The sequence below is a fragment of the Mauremys mutica genome, chromosome 1, assembly GCF_020497125.1.
Source record: "Mauremys mutica isolate MM-2020 ecotype Southern chromosome 1, ASM2049712v1, whole genome shotgun sequence".
NCBI classification, from domain to species: domain Eukaryota; kingdom Metazoa; phylum Chordata; order Testudines; family Geoemydidae; genus Mauremys; species Mauremys mutica.
This window is the reverse complement of record NC_059072.1, coordinates 248,102,705-248,119,490: the sequence shown is the minus strand read 5'-3', so window position 1 is coordinate 248,119,490 and position 16,786 is coordinate 248,102,705. Positions and strand designations below refer to the sequence as shown.

The 16,786-nt window shown below is 40.1% G+C and overlaps 1 protein-coding gene across 5 annotated transcripts in view; it reads right to left on the bottom strand.

Annotated features, from left to right (window-relative positions):
• Positions 1 to 9,975: 9,975 nt before the first annotated feature.
• LOC123344252 (interleukin-1 receptor type 1-like) overlaps positions 9,976 to 16,786 on the bottom strand; it is a 28,440-nt gene continuing 21,629 nt past the window's right edge. For 4 of the 5 annotated variants that reach the window (XM_044980287.1, XM_044980270.1, XM_044980260.1 and 1 more), the window contains 4 exons: positions 14,541 to 14,689; positions 13,446 to 13,589; positions 11,468 to 11,635; positions 9,976 to 10,658 (listed from right to left, as the gene is read on the bottom strand). In XM_044980287.1, the coding sequence (XP_044836222.1) occupies positions 10,279 to 10,658; positions 11,468 to 11,635; positions 13,446 to 13,589; positions 14,541 to 14,689 (841 nt within the window). In that variant the 3' untranslated portion in view covers positions 9,976 to 10,278. Of the gene's footprint in view, positions 10,659 to 10,744; positions 10,873 to 11,467; positions 11,636 to 13,445; positions 13,590 to 14,540; positions 14,690 to 16,786 lie in introns of all 5 variants that reach the window. The other variant, XR_006572494.1, reaches the window with a different exon arrangement.

Genomic DNA, 16,786 nt, shown 5'->3' with positions numbered 1-16,786 from the left:
GGGCAATCCATTTCATTGAGTACATCAACTTTCTTGACTGTCCATCTTGACAAAGAAATGTTGATTCTCAAGCAAGGAGATGACCTGGGCCATCTTTCCATTTCTCAAAATTATTGCCAATTTCAGTAGAAATGCATGATCGTTCACAGTGTCATAAGCAGCCGACAGATCAACAAACACAGACCTTACAATATTGCAAGTTACACAGAGTCACAGACTTTAAGGTCAGAATGAACCATCATGATTGTCTAGTATGACTTCCTGCACAATGCTGGCCACAGAATCTCACTCACCCACTCCTGTAATAAACCCTTAACCTATGCCTGAGCTACTGAATCCTCAAATCATGGTTTAAAGACTTCAAGGTGCAGAGAACCCTCCAGCAAGTGTGTGCCCCACGCTGCAGAGGAAGGAGAAAAAAAACCCAGGGTCTCTGCCAATCTGCCCTGGAGGAAAATTCCTTCCCGACCCCAAATATGGTGATCAGCTAAACCCTGAGCATGTGGGCATGACTCACCAGCCAGACACGCAGGAAAGAAATCTCTGTAGTAACTCAGATTCCAACCCATCTAACACCCCATCACAGGCCATTGGGCATATTTACCCGCTAATAATCAAAGATCAATTAATTGCCCAAATTAGGCTATCCCATCATATCATCCACAATATTGACATATTGAGTTAGGTTTGCAATTTTGCCACAACATGAATGTCCTGAGTAGAAACCAAGTTGGTCATCAGTCAGCTGCCCTTCCACTATTGGTGTGATTCTATCCATTATCATCTGCTCTTAGAGCTTATAGTTTGAGTAGGGTAAAGATATTGGGTGGTAACTCTTTGCCGAGGTAGGTCTTTATGTGATTTGAGTAGTGTAAGCACTTTGGGATGTCTCCACAGCCTAGATATCTGCATTGTGTCCATACAAGAATTGAAGAAGTCAAGCAGCCACCTCTGTACTCTTGTCCCAAAATGTAGTAATAATTTATTAGCTATACCATTGAGCCCAGTTGTTTTCCCACATTTCAGGGTTTTCATGGCTATTGTCAGTTCATCAAAGTTGAGTTATTCATTTTGGACTTTGCTGTCTCTAAGGAGTGACCAAAGTTCCTGCTTGACTTGTTTCATTCTGCAGTTTGTTTTGTGGGCTGGTTTACCATTTAGAATCAATAGGTGTACAGTTTGGCTGGGGAGACTGCAGCAATGAGCTTTGTCGCGGTGATTTTCTAGGCAATATTAATTCTCATACACAAATTGGAGGTGAGCAGCCAAAGCTCAAAAGATTTGGCCAGAATGAGATTTTTTTTAAAATCTCGTGTTTTATTCACATATACGTCTGACTCATGGTTTTTGAACGTTTGGGGTTTGCATTACTGGTAATGGAACCTGGTTTTAACCAGAATTAAACAGAGACTATCACTTCTAAATTTTTTAAGAGCCATAGTTCATCTGCTACATAGTTAAAATCATCACTAGATTTTTCATTTTAAATGGTACACCTCTACTCCGATAGAATGCTGTCCTCGGGAGCCAAAAAAATCTTATCGCGTTATAGGTGAAACCGCATTATATCAAACTTGCTTTGATCCGCCAGATTGCACAGCCTCCTCCGAGCACTGCTTTACTGCGTTATATCCAAATTAATGTTATAGCGGGTCGCATTATATCAGAGTAGAGGTGTATTTGCTCTAAAAATATAGTTTTGTTTGTCACTATCTTCCACAGATTTGGGGGGTTGTGCAATTTTCCCCCCCATCTTTGTCATTTTTGACATATTTCAAAGAAAAAAATCCCCCAAAGTTAAGCTTCTAAAAATCGATATTTAAGCCCTTGAATTATCAAAAGCACTGAACACCCAAACTTTTACTTCAGTGGAAACTGTTGGATGCTCAGCACTCCTGAAAACCAAGCCACTCACTAAGATATAGACTTAGGAGCCTGTCTTTTAGAAAATCTTGATCTTGTTATTTTCATGAATTGACCTATGATCTATTCTCTTTAGTCTCTAAGAAAAATGATGTCATATCTACTTTGGAAACATGGGGATCAGAGCCAAAAAACTAGCAGAACCAGATGTTATGACCCATAACAGAAAGTACACAGATGACGGGGGGACATGTGGCATACACATTCTTCCCTAGTCTGATGCTCAGCATCAAGATAGCTATTAGGCTTTTTTTTCATTATTTGTTTCTGGATCCAGTCAGGATGGAAATTTGCTGCCTCTTTGATTTTTCTTTTTTTTTCTTTTTTTTTTCCTTTTTAAAGGAATGCATGGATCCCTTTTCTTTCTGCTGCTTTTTTCTGGCCTTCCTATCCACCCAGAGAAGGCTCTAGCTACTCACATAATTTATGGGGAAATTTCACATTTTTGGGAAAGGTTCTTTCCCAAACCTGCAGGAATGTATTTTTCCAGTTAACTCTTTTATAGACAAAATGAAATTACATGATTTTTACATAGTCTCATCAAATGGGAAGGATCTAGTAATTATGTTAAGAATTAAAAAACAAACAAACAAAAAAAAACATTTTTTTTCTCCAAGCCCAATCACTTGATATTGGATTCCTGCAAGAGACACACCCTTGTGCTTCAAGAAGCAAACTGAAAAGAACCATGTGCATCATTTCATACTCACTTGTTGTAGTCTATAGATTTTTAAAATCCTCGTCAGCTGGTGTTGCACTACCGCTGGCCTCTGTGTCCCTCCTGGACCCCGGTGCCCCTTTCATTGGGTGCTGTCCCCTGGCAGTACCCCCAGTTTCTCTAGGTCTCTCTACCCAAGGGTTCCCTCATCCACTATCCCCACCTCACCTCAATATTTGGCTACTGCCAGTCACCATCTAGCCCCCGCTCATTGGGGCAGACTGCAGTGTCTCAGCCAGTCTTCACAGGCAAGGAGGGTTTGGACCTGCTGCCTCTGCCTACCCATGGGCTGCCCCCTGCAACCCCAGTACCCAATTGGCCTTAGACTAGGCCGCAGCCTGGGGTTTTCCAGGCCAGAGCTCCCCAGCTCCCTTGGCCTTCCCCCAGCCCTGCTCCATGCAGGTACCGTCTCAACTCCCTAGCAGCCAGGTCCATCTCCCTCTACAAGCAGAGAAAGTGTGTCTGTGCCTGGCTCAAAGCCTTTTATAAGGGCCGGCTGTGGTTTGGGGCGTGGCTCCCAGCTGTGCTTACTTCCCCTGGGAGCTGCATACCCCAGCCACAGCCCTCTGCTGGGCAGGAGCGAGTGACCACCTCGCTACAGGGATCCATTTCTAGATGGAGTTGGGGACACTATTAAATAGTCACTTTGTCATTGTTTGACGGTATTACTACTTAGCTTCGTTTTAGCGATCAGGTTTCAGTTTGTCCCTACACTTCCATCAATACCTCAGCAATGAATACTGTCTCTGGAGATGGCATACATGCATATCAATGTATATGTTGGCAGCAGCTGAATAAAGAGTGTGGAAAGAAGGGGAAAAGCCAGGGCGGGAGGTGGGGGTGTTACTGGCATTGTGTTGATTTATCACTCTATGTATAATATGTATCTAATGTGGTACCTGTGGGACAAAATCTGACAGGCACTTACCCTGGTGTGCAGGAATGGGGACTGTACAATGTGTCTCCTCTTTTGTGTACCCTGCCCAGAGCCCTGTCAGAATTACAGTACCTGTGCACTCGGACCTACGTTACTCTGAAAGGGTGGGAGGTAGGTGGAATCAGATCCTCAACCTCTTTCTGCAGGGCCTGCCGAGTAAGGGGAAATGTGCTGCCCCTTGTGATGGAGTAAAGCAATGGTGCATTCCTCCTGCACTGAGGAACTCCCGCTGGGGCAGCACAGCTCGGTCCACACCACCCCTAGTGCTGGGCTGTGCCTTATATGTACCCTTTAGGCCTGGGTGAATTAATGCAGTAAAATCAATAACATCCCTAAATTAAAAATGCAGTGTTATCTTACAAAATATGTTCAGGCAACAGGCCACACCATAGTTATTGACAGAATGTTAGTTGACACTAGGCCAGAGTGTGGGGGAAGGAGAATGGGGGTGGGGGGAAAGTATGAATGAAAAATCCCCTAAACAGAGCCAACTACATTCAGGCCCCAGGATGGAGAACACAATTTAGAGAACTGAAGTGATGTTAAAAATATCCAGTCAAACAAATCTCAGAACAAACAGGATGGTAAGAAAGGAGAAAGCCTGGAATGCAGGATAAATGGACAAAGCCAATAAAAGGTATATTCTTCCCACACTCCTCACCAAGTGCACAAGGACAAAACAAAAGCAGGGACAGTTAATATGAGTTCTATATAGTTCTGGTGCCCAAGGCCTAAATTCCTAGAAGTGTCCCAATAACTTTGGATGCCCAACTTGAATTACCTAGTAGATAATTTTCTTACATACATCAGAAAAAATGCTAATGTGCTACGTGTAATAGAAACAGAGGGAAGGTCTGAAGTCAACCAGTGCCCACTTCCCAGCAACCATAGAAAATGAGTAGGTGGGATTAACCCTTGTAACCAAAGATATGTAAAATTAACAAGCAACATTCCTGCTAATATGCCTTTGAGATAATTCCCTTCCCATCATCCCAAATTCAGTGATCAGTTTAATCCTCTGTATGTACACAAAATTCCACAGTTAGGAAGCTTATTCCATTTAGACCCTGAGATGTTATGGATGTCCAGGTAATTGTCCATTTTTCCCACTGAATTCTAGTTATCTGGATTCCACTTCTAAGGCAGAGAATTCCAAATGTTGATTATCCTGTGAAGAACAAAAAGCCCTTTCATCTAGTTAACTTACCTTCAAACAATCCCATGTGTTTTCATTGTAGGCATAAATACAATACTAAGTGAAAGTTGCCATCAGTTTTATGATTAACAAAGACTAATTAATGTTGCCGTCTGCATAGGCTAAGTTTTGTTTTTTCTTCAGACCCTAGCATACTTCCAGAAACTATGCTCTAGCTAGCTAAATTAAAGACAGATGTGTAGATTAGCTAATTGAATCTCTGATGTAGATTTTTGTATGTGTTGCTTTCACTGTACTGTGCAAAGATAATCTTTCTGTGGTTTTCAAGCAAAACCAGAGTAACGTAATGCCAGGAAACAAGATGCCAGAAATATGAGTTAAGACTGTTACCAAAATTCCCAAGAGAAAAAAAAAAAGAATGAATTCAGCTTCAAAATCAGCTCCCCCAACAAGAAGAGTAAACTACTTTCCCTCTTGTCATTCTACCCTCAGATGATTGGCTGAGATTTAACCATAACTTAACCTCCCCACCCCACACTTATTTCTACATGTAAAGACTTTAGAAAGGGTTTAAAACCTGCAGTTTCTCTTTTATATTAATCAAATATATATATATACAGGATGTATCTCATCCTGAATTTGGCTGATTTACCAGTTCAGTAGGAACAGTTCATCTTTGATTTAACATCTCTATGGAAATTATTCCCAAATTTTAGAAGTGGAGAAGTTTTGTAGGAACATGTTAATAGGCTTGGAAGGATTCTATTTTAATCAATAAATGTCAATAAACCTTGATTTTGCCATACACACACACATCCCAGCAAAAAATATTTTGACTGATAATAATCAAAATTTACAAAAAGGCAAAGCAAGAAAAATGCTGCTTTAGAGCTTATTAGAGTTTAAGAATATTCTCTTGTATGTTTTGACATGTAATGGTGACAATTTGTTTTAAAGTTTTAACTTTTTGAGTCTCAACATCTATTGTCATTAAATGATCATCTGATAGAGAAGAGAGGGATAGCTCAGTGGTTTGAGCATTGGCCTACTAAACTCAGGGCTGTGAGCTCAATCCCTGAGGGGAGCATTTAGGGAATTAGGGTTTAAAAAAAAAGTCTGAGGATTTGTCCTGTTTTAAGCAGGGGGTTGAAGTAGACCTCCTGAGATTCTATGATAATTTCCCACAACTATGAACATTTAAATTGATAAAAATGCTTAAAAGTAACCACTGATATCCATTGAAATTATTTTTAAAAAATTGAATTTTGCCAACCCTACATACTAAGCTTGACTCAAGAATTTCATCCCATTTCTGAAGCCACTTCCAGAAGGAGAAAAGCCACCAAAAGTTAAAAATATCACAAGAATTCCACAGCAAAAAAGGCAGTACAAATAAATGTAGAAATAAAACTCTTAAAACTGGTTGAAATATTTTGAATTGTGACATGGATGAAAATGCAAGATTTGAAAAAAAGTTAGTAGCATTTCAACCTATTTCCCCTCAGTTTAAAAGGTAATAGGTAATAATTGGAGATATACCAATCTCCTAGAACTGGAAAGGACCTTGAAAGGCCATTGAGTCCAGCCCCCTGCCTTCACTAGCAGAACCAATTTTTGCCCCAGATCCCTAAGTGGCCTCCTCTAGGATTGAACTCACAACCCTAGGTTTAGCAAGCCAATGCTCAAACCACTGAGCTATCCCTCCCCCCATCAACTATAGAGCTGCTTAAATTTTTTCAAGATTTCAAAAACAAATTTGCTTCACCCTTTGTGACCAACTCTAGAAATTTTTGGCGTGATGAAAAAAAGTGGGCAAAAATCAATATCTGAATTTTACAGGGTGCTAAACTCATGTAAAGAAATTGCCAGCCTAAAAGTTATCCGTTTACTATTCAAATTAACCAGCATCTAGGAGAACAGTAATAAACCACCTGACAAGCCTATCCAGGCCTGCATTTGCATGGAACAGCCTAGGAGAAAGAAAGCTCACAGTCAGTTGAGGCACTGGGGAGATTATGCAGCTTTCTAACACATGTATTCACCAGGGAGGGCACTGCCTGATTAGTCAAAGAAAGGCACAAGTTAAAGCAATCTGAGGACTGGCTTACCATAGAGTGGCATCGGGATCAAGAGAGTGCAAAGGGTAGTTTAACACCTCCAACCCTCCCGCAGCTGCACCAAGCCCTCTTTGGCCATTGCTGACCCAATTCATGAAATTACCTGAAGCCTGATGACAAAGGATGTCCCTCACAACCATCATTCTTAACACAAGAAGATTCAGGCCTAAAGAAGCAAAACGATCACTCATGAGCCAACTTCAAGTTTCTTGTAAGAAACGGTCAGGGGACCACTTTGTTTTTCAGAGACCAAGGGAAGGAGGAGTCTTTTGAGCTCTCCAGACCTGGTGGGCAAGACGGAACATGACAAGCTTTGAAAAAAAGTTTAAATAATGTCCTCCAACCATAGAAATGCCATTGAACTTTTAAGGATGTGCAGTTGACTGATTTAATGAGTAAGAGATACTGATAGCATTGAACAGTGCTTTGATTCTTTATGAAAAACTGTTGCTTGAATAACAGCCAGACTTCAAGGGAGTATATGGATCCCCTTGAAAGCATATATCCAAGGACTAAAACCTTATAATTGATTAACTCACATATTCCCATTTGTTACACAAGGTGTTTGTATCATCTCAGAGGGAGTGGGAGGAAAGGGATTGGCATCTGCTCAGCAGGCAGGCTACCATGAGCACATCAAACCTGTCCTCTGCTCTCTACACTGATTTCCCACAGATTCTGAATCAAGTTCAAGGTCTTGGTCCTTATCTTCAAAGCACTCCATGGCATCTAAAAGATCTCCTAAAGCTCCAGAATGAAGACAGTGGTTGAAAATTTCATTCCTCAGGCACAATGGAACTCTCTACAACAAGGTTAAAGCTCATCTGTACAGGAAACAGAACTTTCTCAGAGGCTGGTCCAAGCATGTGAAATCATTTCCCCCAGGAACAATGGACCATCATAAACCTCACTGCCTTATGCTCTGAGTGCAAGGTGCATACCTTTGACCTTGGCTTCTCTAACAAATATATATCATAGCAGTGTACACATTGAAAAACACGAAACAAAAACAATTCCACTGCACAGAACAAACAACATGTGACAGGCGTTAGTTATATTGCTTAATGCATTACTGAAAGACATTCAGGTATTACGGTGATGAGACTTGCTATTTTGGATCATCTCAAAAAGGCAGCGAAGCAGAAGTGTATGGCTCCTTTAAGTGTATGTTCCTAATTAAAACCTTTATTTTTGCTACCATAACATAAATGAGCTGAAATACTATTTATTCTGTTTATTTAGGCCATTCAGCGTCTAGCTCTACAGCTGAAATGTGTTGTCGTTTTTTATATATATAAAATATATATATCCAGATTGCCTTTTTAAAGCAGGGAAGAGACATGTTGCTGATCAGTGGACCACAGAGCTTACATAATGCAGCTTATTGTGGTAAAGAGGAAGTTACATTTTTACTCAGAAAAACAAACAGGAAGTGGGAAGAACAGAATGAGCAAGGCAGTATAAATTTTGTAAAGACATTTTTTCTGTCTACCAAGTGCAACATTTGTGCAAAACTGAATGAGCTTCCTTATTCGTTCTTCAGTGGACATGATCTATACAGACTTCAAAGTACAAAGGTTTGTATTATGTGAGAAATAAGAGCCAGCTAGAGCTGCACAGAGCCCCAACAGCATTGAAACTTCTATATGACCAAGAAATTATAGCTTCACTCGTTCATATCCCCTCTCTTTCCACTGCTATGTGTTAGCATTGTCATCACCTACACATCTGGACCTGACTCTGCGTGAAGTGAAAGGCATGTCACAGCCTGGCTTTTCAATTGCACACGACACCTACCTATGTGGCACACCTCAGTCACAACAATATTATTATAGGCCTTTTGCTGTATTTGAGAGGTCTGCCACACAGGTCACGCAATATGACAGTCACCTTTGCTTTTTAATTTACTATTTACAAAATAAAAACCACACCATAAAAAGAGAAGCTGATTCTGTGCTCTAGGCCCACAAAACCAGAAGAACTCACTATCCCATGTGTTATACCTTGGAAAAGTTACAAAAGGAGCAGGTTTCCCTTTAAGCTTCTTTTGCTGCCTTGCCAGGGTCAAGCATGAACATGGCCTGCTGCAGTGCCTCAGGGAGAAAGGGAAGCCCAGAATAAGGTAACACAGCCCCAGAAGCTACTCAAAAAAATTCAGCACAAGCTCCAGCCAAATTAAATGCCTGCTGTACCAGAAGTATATCATTTAGTCTTTGTTTTGGATTCAACAATCCCTTAAAGCACTCCATCACGGAGGCCTGTCCACCCTGCCAGAAGCTATGGAGACAAAAACTAAAATGGCAGGCTCTTCAGCAGGTGGGTTGTCTCTAAACTCTCAGAAAAGGTCAGAGTTGTGCCTCCATGCTGTCTAAAGATCCATGATAAAACCTGTGAACACTACTGTGCTGGAGAGAAAGCATTCAGAAATAAGCTTGATGTACTTTATATATCTTAAAGGATTTTATGAAAATATTAAGGGTAGAAATAAAACTGAGTTCTGTGTGCAGAAGGTTTTCACCCGCAACTAAGTATGCTCAACACAGTATAGTCTGCTCACCACCATCTCTCTCCTCCTTTATGAAGAACTAAAATGGGAGGGTGGGGGATGGATTTCTTAGGACTACAGCACAGGACAAGGAAGCAGGACACCTGGATTCTATTCCCTAGTATGTCACAGGCTTACTGATTCACTTGCTTGGATAAATAATGGTTACCTAACTCACTGTAGCTTTATACAACACCTAACACAATGGGGCCTTGATCCATGATTAGGGCTCAGAGATATGATTGCAATATGAATAAATAAGGTAATTAATGCTTTTAAATAATAATTAAAAAGTTCAAACCATTTCAAGAATCTCAGATGAAAGGAGCTTTAGAAAAACAAAATGTCTTTAAAGAGCAAAAAGAAAAGAGATGAAAATAAAAGGGAGGCATGTGAAATGAGGAAAAAGGTATGACTTGAGTTTGGATGTACCTTGATCAGATCAGATCAGATCAAATTATTTTCAGAAAAAAAATATCAATGACAAAACCACAGTATAAAAATCTAGGCATAATGAATGTTCATTTAAATGTATTCGTTATTTAACCTCAATTTAAAAAACAAAAAACTTCCCTGCAATAAGTTTTCTTTAAAGAAATTGCAAAAATTATGTGCCACTGCATTTGCTACATGTCAGCTTTAAATATCTGGGATACTGAGACAATGATTCAGATACCTCCCAATATCTGCACAATGGCATAGTGGCAACTGAATTTTTTAATCAACAACAAAATTATGTTGTAGAGGGTTTTTTTTAATCTTGAAAGCATCTAAGTGACTGAGATGACCAGTTGGTAATACACACTAGAAGCTTCTGAAGATAAATTGTCCATAGTAAATATTTTAAAGTGAGCTGGTCTGTGCCATTAAAATACAACATCATCATCTTTCTGTTGCTGCAAAATAGTGGAAAGTTTTTGGATCCAAAGAAGACACTGTTTGTCTGAGTGGCATTCGGTATCTCACATTTTTCCAGAACTTTGTATTTGCTGAGTGAGATTTCTCTGTTAAGTCCTCTTTCCACCGGATGGCCCCGTGCTTTTGTTTAATGTATTTAATGGATTCTGACATGTTCGTGTTGTCCTGTATGTTATCTAGTTCAATCAGAATAATTTTTATTTCATCCCGGATAAGAGCATTGTACACAGCCAGTTGTTGTTCAAAGGTATCTTCTAACACATTGTAACTCAATGCTTCTGATTCTAAAATTATCATCAGTCTTCTGCTTTGTTTGATGGTTTCATCAATAACATTGACCACAGCTGTAAGTAATGCAAGAATGATCAAATTAGGCATAGAAAAGTTTCAACTTATGCAAAACTTCTCTCATTATTTTACAAGTACATACTTATGGGGCAGTGGCTCGCTCAGAAGATTAGTAGAGTATAGAACCTTTCAAAAACAGATTGTTAGATCCAATCCAGCTCACTTCAGCAACAATCAAAAGTGGTTTCTACCGGAGAGTTGTCCAGTGACCTGTGTGAAATGAGTTTGTAGTCTAGATCTCATTGAACAGACGTCCACACCACAAAACCCACTAATTGCACGGTGGGAGGCAGTGTTCCCTGGTGGATAGAGCACTGGACTGGGACTCAGGAGACCTGGATTCTACTTCATTTGACCATTGGCCTGCTAGTTGACCTTAGGCAAGTCACTTCACCACTCCGTGCCTCAGTTTCCCCATCTGTAAAATGGGGGATTCTTACCTGCTTTGCAAAGCTCTTTGAACTCTACTGATGAAAAGCTCTACATAAAAACTAGATTAATTCTTATTATTATTAATCAATAATGATTGGTGTCCTTGTTATTCTCACTTGAGGGTTTTTTCAATTAAATAATGGCCATCTTGTATTTCTGTCTCAGAAGAGGAATTCTTCATAAGGAATAGTTGCTCCGAGTCCCTCATCCTTAAAAATTAGCAATGGTATAGTCAATGCAGCTAAACTAAGTTTACAAAATTAGTCAGTCTCACATTGTTTTTTTCATCACCAGCATACACAACAAATCTTAGAACAACATGTCAAAAGGAAACACAGCAAGGGTAATATTAATTTTGCTATTTTTAACATACCTTCCCCTAGTAAATCATCCCTTCCAAGTATAAAAAGATTATATCCACACTGTCTCTCTAAGACCTCGGGTAGTATCCTCAGAACAAAGTTGTTCAGGGTGTAGACACATCTCACCCCATTGGGTTTTGGATACATGACGTATGCATCATAGATCTTCCCATCTGAAGCTATAAAGAAAGAGCAAGAGACTCCTTTAAAAAAACCCTACCTTTATTACAATTTTTAATTGTTTAGTATTTAAAATCCTTTGGCAAACAACCAGGAAAGGGGATGAAATGCTCTAAAATGAAGGATGGATGACCAGCCATAGATCTAATTCATTGTCTCCTCATGGATGAGGGGTTTGCCACCATGTGGATTGGGCACAGCACCCTACGATCTGCAGGGAAAGAAGTCCCAGCCCCACTGGTCCTAGGTAGACATCCACAAACATACCTACCTCCTCCAGAATGTTCTCCAGCCCTCCTCCTGCCTGACATTGGCTGAACAGGTGGGAAATGCCAAATATTTGTCAGCAGAAAATTTGAGAACATTTTGGGGGTTTAGATTTGGTAGAAATTTCCCACCAAAAAAAATTATAATTTTTTCATAAACAAAACAAACAAAAATATTCAAATGCTTTTCAAAAACTATGTTGAGTAAAAAAAAAGTTTTTACCAAAACCCAAATTTTGGTTTTTCATTGAAAAACTGGAAAATTTTGTCACACGAAATTTTCCTATGAAAATTTAAATTTTTGACAAAATTCATTTTTTGTCAAAATTCCTTTCCAGTGAAATCATTTCAACCAGCCCTACTAAACATTAATCCTCTCCCTGAGCAGGACAGGAAGCTAATGCTAGTAGAAGAAGGGGGGAGAGCAGGGTTCAAAAACCCTATTCCGGTGTGGGGATTCAAACCTGGGTCTCGCACATCCTGAGTGAGTGCCCTAACCATGGGGTTTAAGGTTATAAGAGCAACACCCCTACCTCCCCATTGCTATAGGGGGAGCAGCAGCAGCAGCAGCATCACCTCTTCCTCCTCTACTCATTTTGTGACTTTAGCCCCAAATTATTACTATTGTTATTTTGGGCCCAAAGTATTTGGCAAATTTGTATCAAATTCACAAATAGTTTCTAATTGACCAAAACAGGAATAACCCATTCCTCCAAAAAATGTTTCCTGGCTCTAAATGTAAGCTGTGTGGGGCAAATGCCCTCTTTTTGTACTGCGCTTGTACAGTACCCAGCACAACAGAATCCTGGTCAGCGTCAGGCGTTCCTAGGTGCTTCTGTAGTACAAAGAATAATATATCATGTAGCAGCTGCTTCCCCTTCTCAAACCTTTGCACACATCCCCACAGTGCATAAAAGTAATAAAATACATGGTAATCAAGGAATGGGGCTGTGGTGGCACTTTTTCCCCCTCTTGCACCTGCCTCTCATAGCTTTCAGCTTTTAAAAGGAAGGGGACGGAGAAGGGGATGGATAAAAAGAGGAACTTGTAGACAATGTTCTCATCTTGAGAAAAGTCTGAGAGTCTGATTTTCAATAGAAACATTCCAGGCATTGCCTCTCCTATACAAAGCTTTTTTTTAAAAAAATATTTTTAACCTTAGGCGGTACCATTGCTGCTAAATGGCAGTACGTTGCGCTGGTGACATCTACTGGTCACCACCAGGTAAGCTATAAAGCTTATGGCAAAACAAGGTGCATTTTTTATCAAAGCAGACAGCAATCCACAGATCTGGGGAATGCATGGATTTCTGGGTTGTACCACCTAACCATCATTGCCACATATACTTCCAATTGTTTATCATCTTAGTATGTTATGCATTTTACTCACTCATTTCAAACACTCTCCAATTTCTTTAGAAAATTCTAAACAAGTTCTACTCTGGGGGTCATTTCTTCCCCATCATCAAAAGACCTTCCTAAATATTCTTCTGGAAGTTACAAAAATCAATATAAAAAGGTAGCAAACTGGCTGCTCTACATACCTTCTTTCTTTACAAAAGCATGGCAAGAACTACGATACCAAAGCACAATGTCAATCTTGAAAAGCTTGAAGATTAATAAAGTAACAACTGCTAAAAGCAGCAATGCAATGAATCCTCCAGTCAGTGATTTGTGAAAATCTGCAACTGCATCAGTAAAAGAAAAAAAGAAGAAACTGCGGAATTTGTCTAACTTCGAACTTTCAAACAACTGTAGTAATATTCAAAAGCTACATTTCTATATTCTCTTTTTTTTTTATAAAAATAGACTGTACATATGTATTACTATAGAACAGACATATCAATTATTAGTTGGGCAAATCAACAAGTAGAGCATCTAATACACAGGAAAACAATTAACATTTTATGTTTTCATAACACTTGCTACTGGAAGATGTGAATGCTCTTATAAGCATGAATAAATCCTCATAAAAACCTCTCTGGGTTAAATAGTGTTAGCAGTAGTTAATAGATGAAGAAACCTTGGCACAAAGAAATTAATGCACAAATTTTCAGAAGTAACCCCTAAATTTGACCCACTATGATTGATTGTTGTGTGTAGTCCAGGTTGAGGATTTCAGATGGTTAGTGTATAAGATGGTGAGTGAGTCAGGAGACTCAATTTCTATTCCAAGCATCGTCACTAACTCAGTGTGTGGCCATAAGCAAGTCATTTAAGCTCAAATTTCTGAGTGCCTCAACTTTTGATCATTCAACATACTGCACAGTAGTTTTGAACCTTGCTCATTCATTTCTATTCCTTGAAAGCTTCTCGTAATTTACTCTAGTGTAGAAATCCCTCCAAACTCTGTTGTTTAAAATTTCCCTTCACAGTGTGTACTTTCATCCTTTTATTAATCTCCTAAATCTTCATATGCTCACCTCCAATTTCTGTGCGCATGTACGTACACACACACACCACCTTCCCCTCTGATTCCTGTTCTTCCCCCCCCCCAACTCACACATCTTAAAGTTAATCAAAAGGAAAAGCAGTTTATCTATCTAGATATGTATATAACTCGTATAATTGTGGTATCTGAACACAGTATCCAACTCTTCCTGGGAAAGTCAAGTCAAATGTATCCAATAATGCATTACCTCTGTGTTTTAATGCTATATATGTTGCAACTTGACCAAAGGAATTCAAAGCATGGCAGACGAAGTGATGTTCATAATCCTCGCTATTCACTTTGGAAATGTTGAGCCTCACCGTAGCAAGACGGCGTCCATCATAGAAAGTTTCTCCTCTATCCAAAAAGTAGCAAACACAGTAATAAAAACAACTCAATCCTTACTGAAGTGGTTTCTTCGCTAGCAATCACAACAGGACAATAGTCACTGATCTTCAACACTATGACCATATATCAGATTCTTTTCAGAACTGACAGATGCCTGGAATCCATAAGGGGATCCTCATGACACTTTGTCTATCTCTGACAAGCAGGATGGAGATCAGGGGACATCCTTATATAAACACAGTTGGTGCACTGTTTCCTCAAAAGCATACACAGTTTCTGTAGGCTACTCATATAAAATATTTGCTTTATACATTAAACTTATGGGCACATTTCAGCTTGCAAAAACATGAGTGTAGGGAAAGGATTGTATTAGAGCTTTTAATGTCTTTCAACTCTGTGGATGCAGCTGTACAGGCCACAGAAATGGCTGGGGGAGAATGCCCCCCAGCATAAGTATACATAAGGAACCTACAGGCTGCCACACAAGGTCCTTCTTCCATCCCACCACAAGCCCTGGTGTAGGAAATGGGCCGGGGTGGGGCTGGAGCTAGAGGAGGTGGGACCATAACTCTAATACAATTCTGGGAATACTATCACCCACAGACAGTTCAGGCACGGCTGCCATTTCAGGCCCAGGAGTAGCACGGAATTAGGAGGGCTTAGTCCTCTCTTCCCTGGGCTGTGAGGTTTGTGCTGCACTTTTAAGAGGCCCAACACAAATTCTTCTCCATGGTATTTTCCAAGGCCCCTGTGGTGCTAACCTTATCACACATTGGCTTAGTAAAGTGTGGTGGGGTAAATGTTGCATTAGAAACTGTAACTTTTTAGTACTGGGAGAATGGAGGAATATCATTTATCTTGTTAATTTCATATTACGTGTCTCACATTAAAGAACCTATCTGCTTATCCAATTAATGTTTATCACTGAAAATAGTCTATTTACCATTTCAAATGTCAACTAATTATTTAAATATATTAATAAATGAAGGTTATAGACCTTATACATCAGTGATATATGGTTTAATTATCTACTACATACAATAAAACCCATAAACTAAAAGAATATTATTGAGGTTGCAAGGTCAGAAGTTAGGAAATGCCAGAATTATGACTGGACAACCTTAATCTGGGCCCCCTCCATGGCTGCATTATGATACAGTCTTTAGTTACATGATCACTTACTCTGTTTCCATAGGACCATGCATTATTCATTGCACAAAATGGATGGTGCTCACTTAATGAGCAACTATTCAATATTTTATTTTCTCCTTGTTGTTCAATGTGTAACCCTAGACCTGATTTACCACATGCTATTCAGACCACACTCTGAAGGTAGAATTAGTAATTTCCTTGTGGGATTTTCTTTGGATTTTCTTCACTACAGCATCTGAGTGCTTCATAAACATTCATTCATTTATCTTCACAAAGCCCCCGGGAGATGAGGGGTGGTGGAAGCCTCATTTTGCAGATTTTTTTTGCAAAAAGATTTTGATTTTGTCCTAGTCTCTTTTCCCAGCCTGTCCCAATTCTGCTCCTGTATCCAGACTCATCATCAGATCTGTTTCCCCTCCTTGCCACCTCCTCTCCTCACCCCACTGGTTCTCAGTATCCTTGCTCAGAAAGTCCCAATCTTCCCTTAGCTCTTCATACAATCTCAGTCCTACCCCCACCTACTGGCTTCCCATTCTTCCCGATTTACCTCTCCAGCTCCCAATCCTAGCCTCCTTGCCCACCCCAAGTCCCTCCTTCCCTCAGCCTCTCCCTGCCAGCCGCCAGTCACAGTTTCTGCCTCCCAAATGTTCCTTGTCCCTGTCTACACCCCTACATGTCTGGCTGTAGTCCCCCCTGCATTTGAATCAGGCAGCTTCCTCTCTCAAACTGCCTGGGCCCAATGAGGGTGCGCGCGCGTGTGGAGTCTCCCTGCTCTCAATTCAGGTGCCCAGACCCAGACCGAGCAGCATCCCAGAGCTGTGCAAGTGCAGGGAAAGTCCTGCTGAGCCCTCATCTGAAGCATTTGGATGGAATCTTCAGGGAATTTACCTGTAAAATCTAAGAAGTTTCTAAGGCTCATAATTTAGCCAAATTTAGGCAGATTTTCCTGGGGAT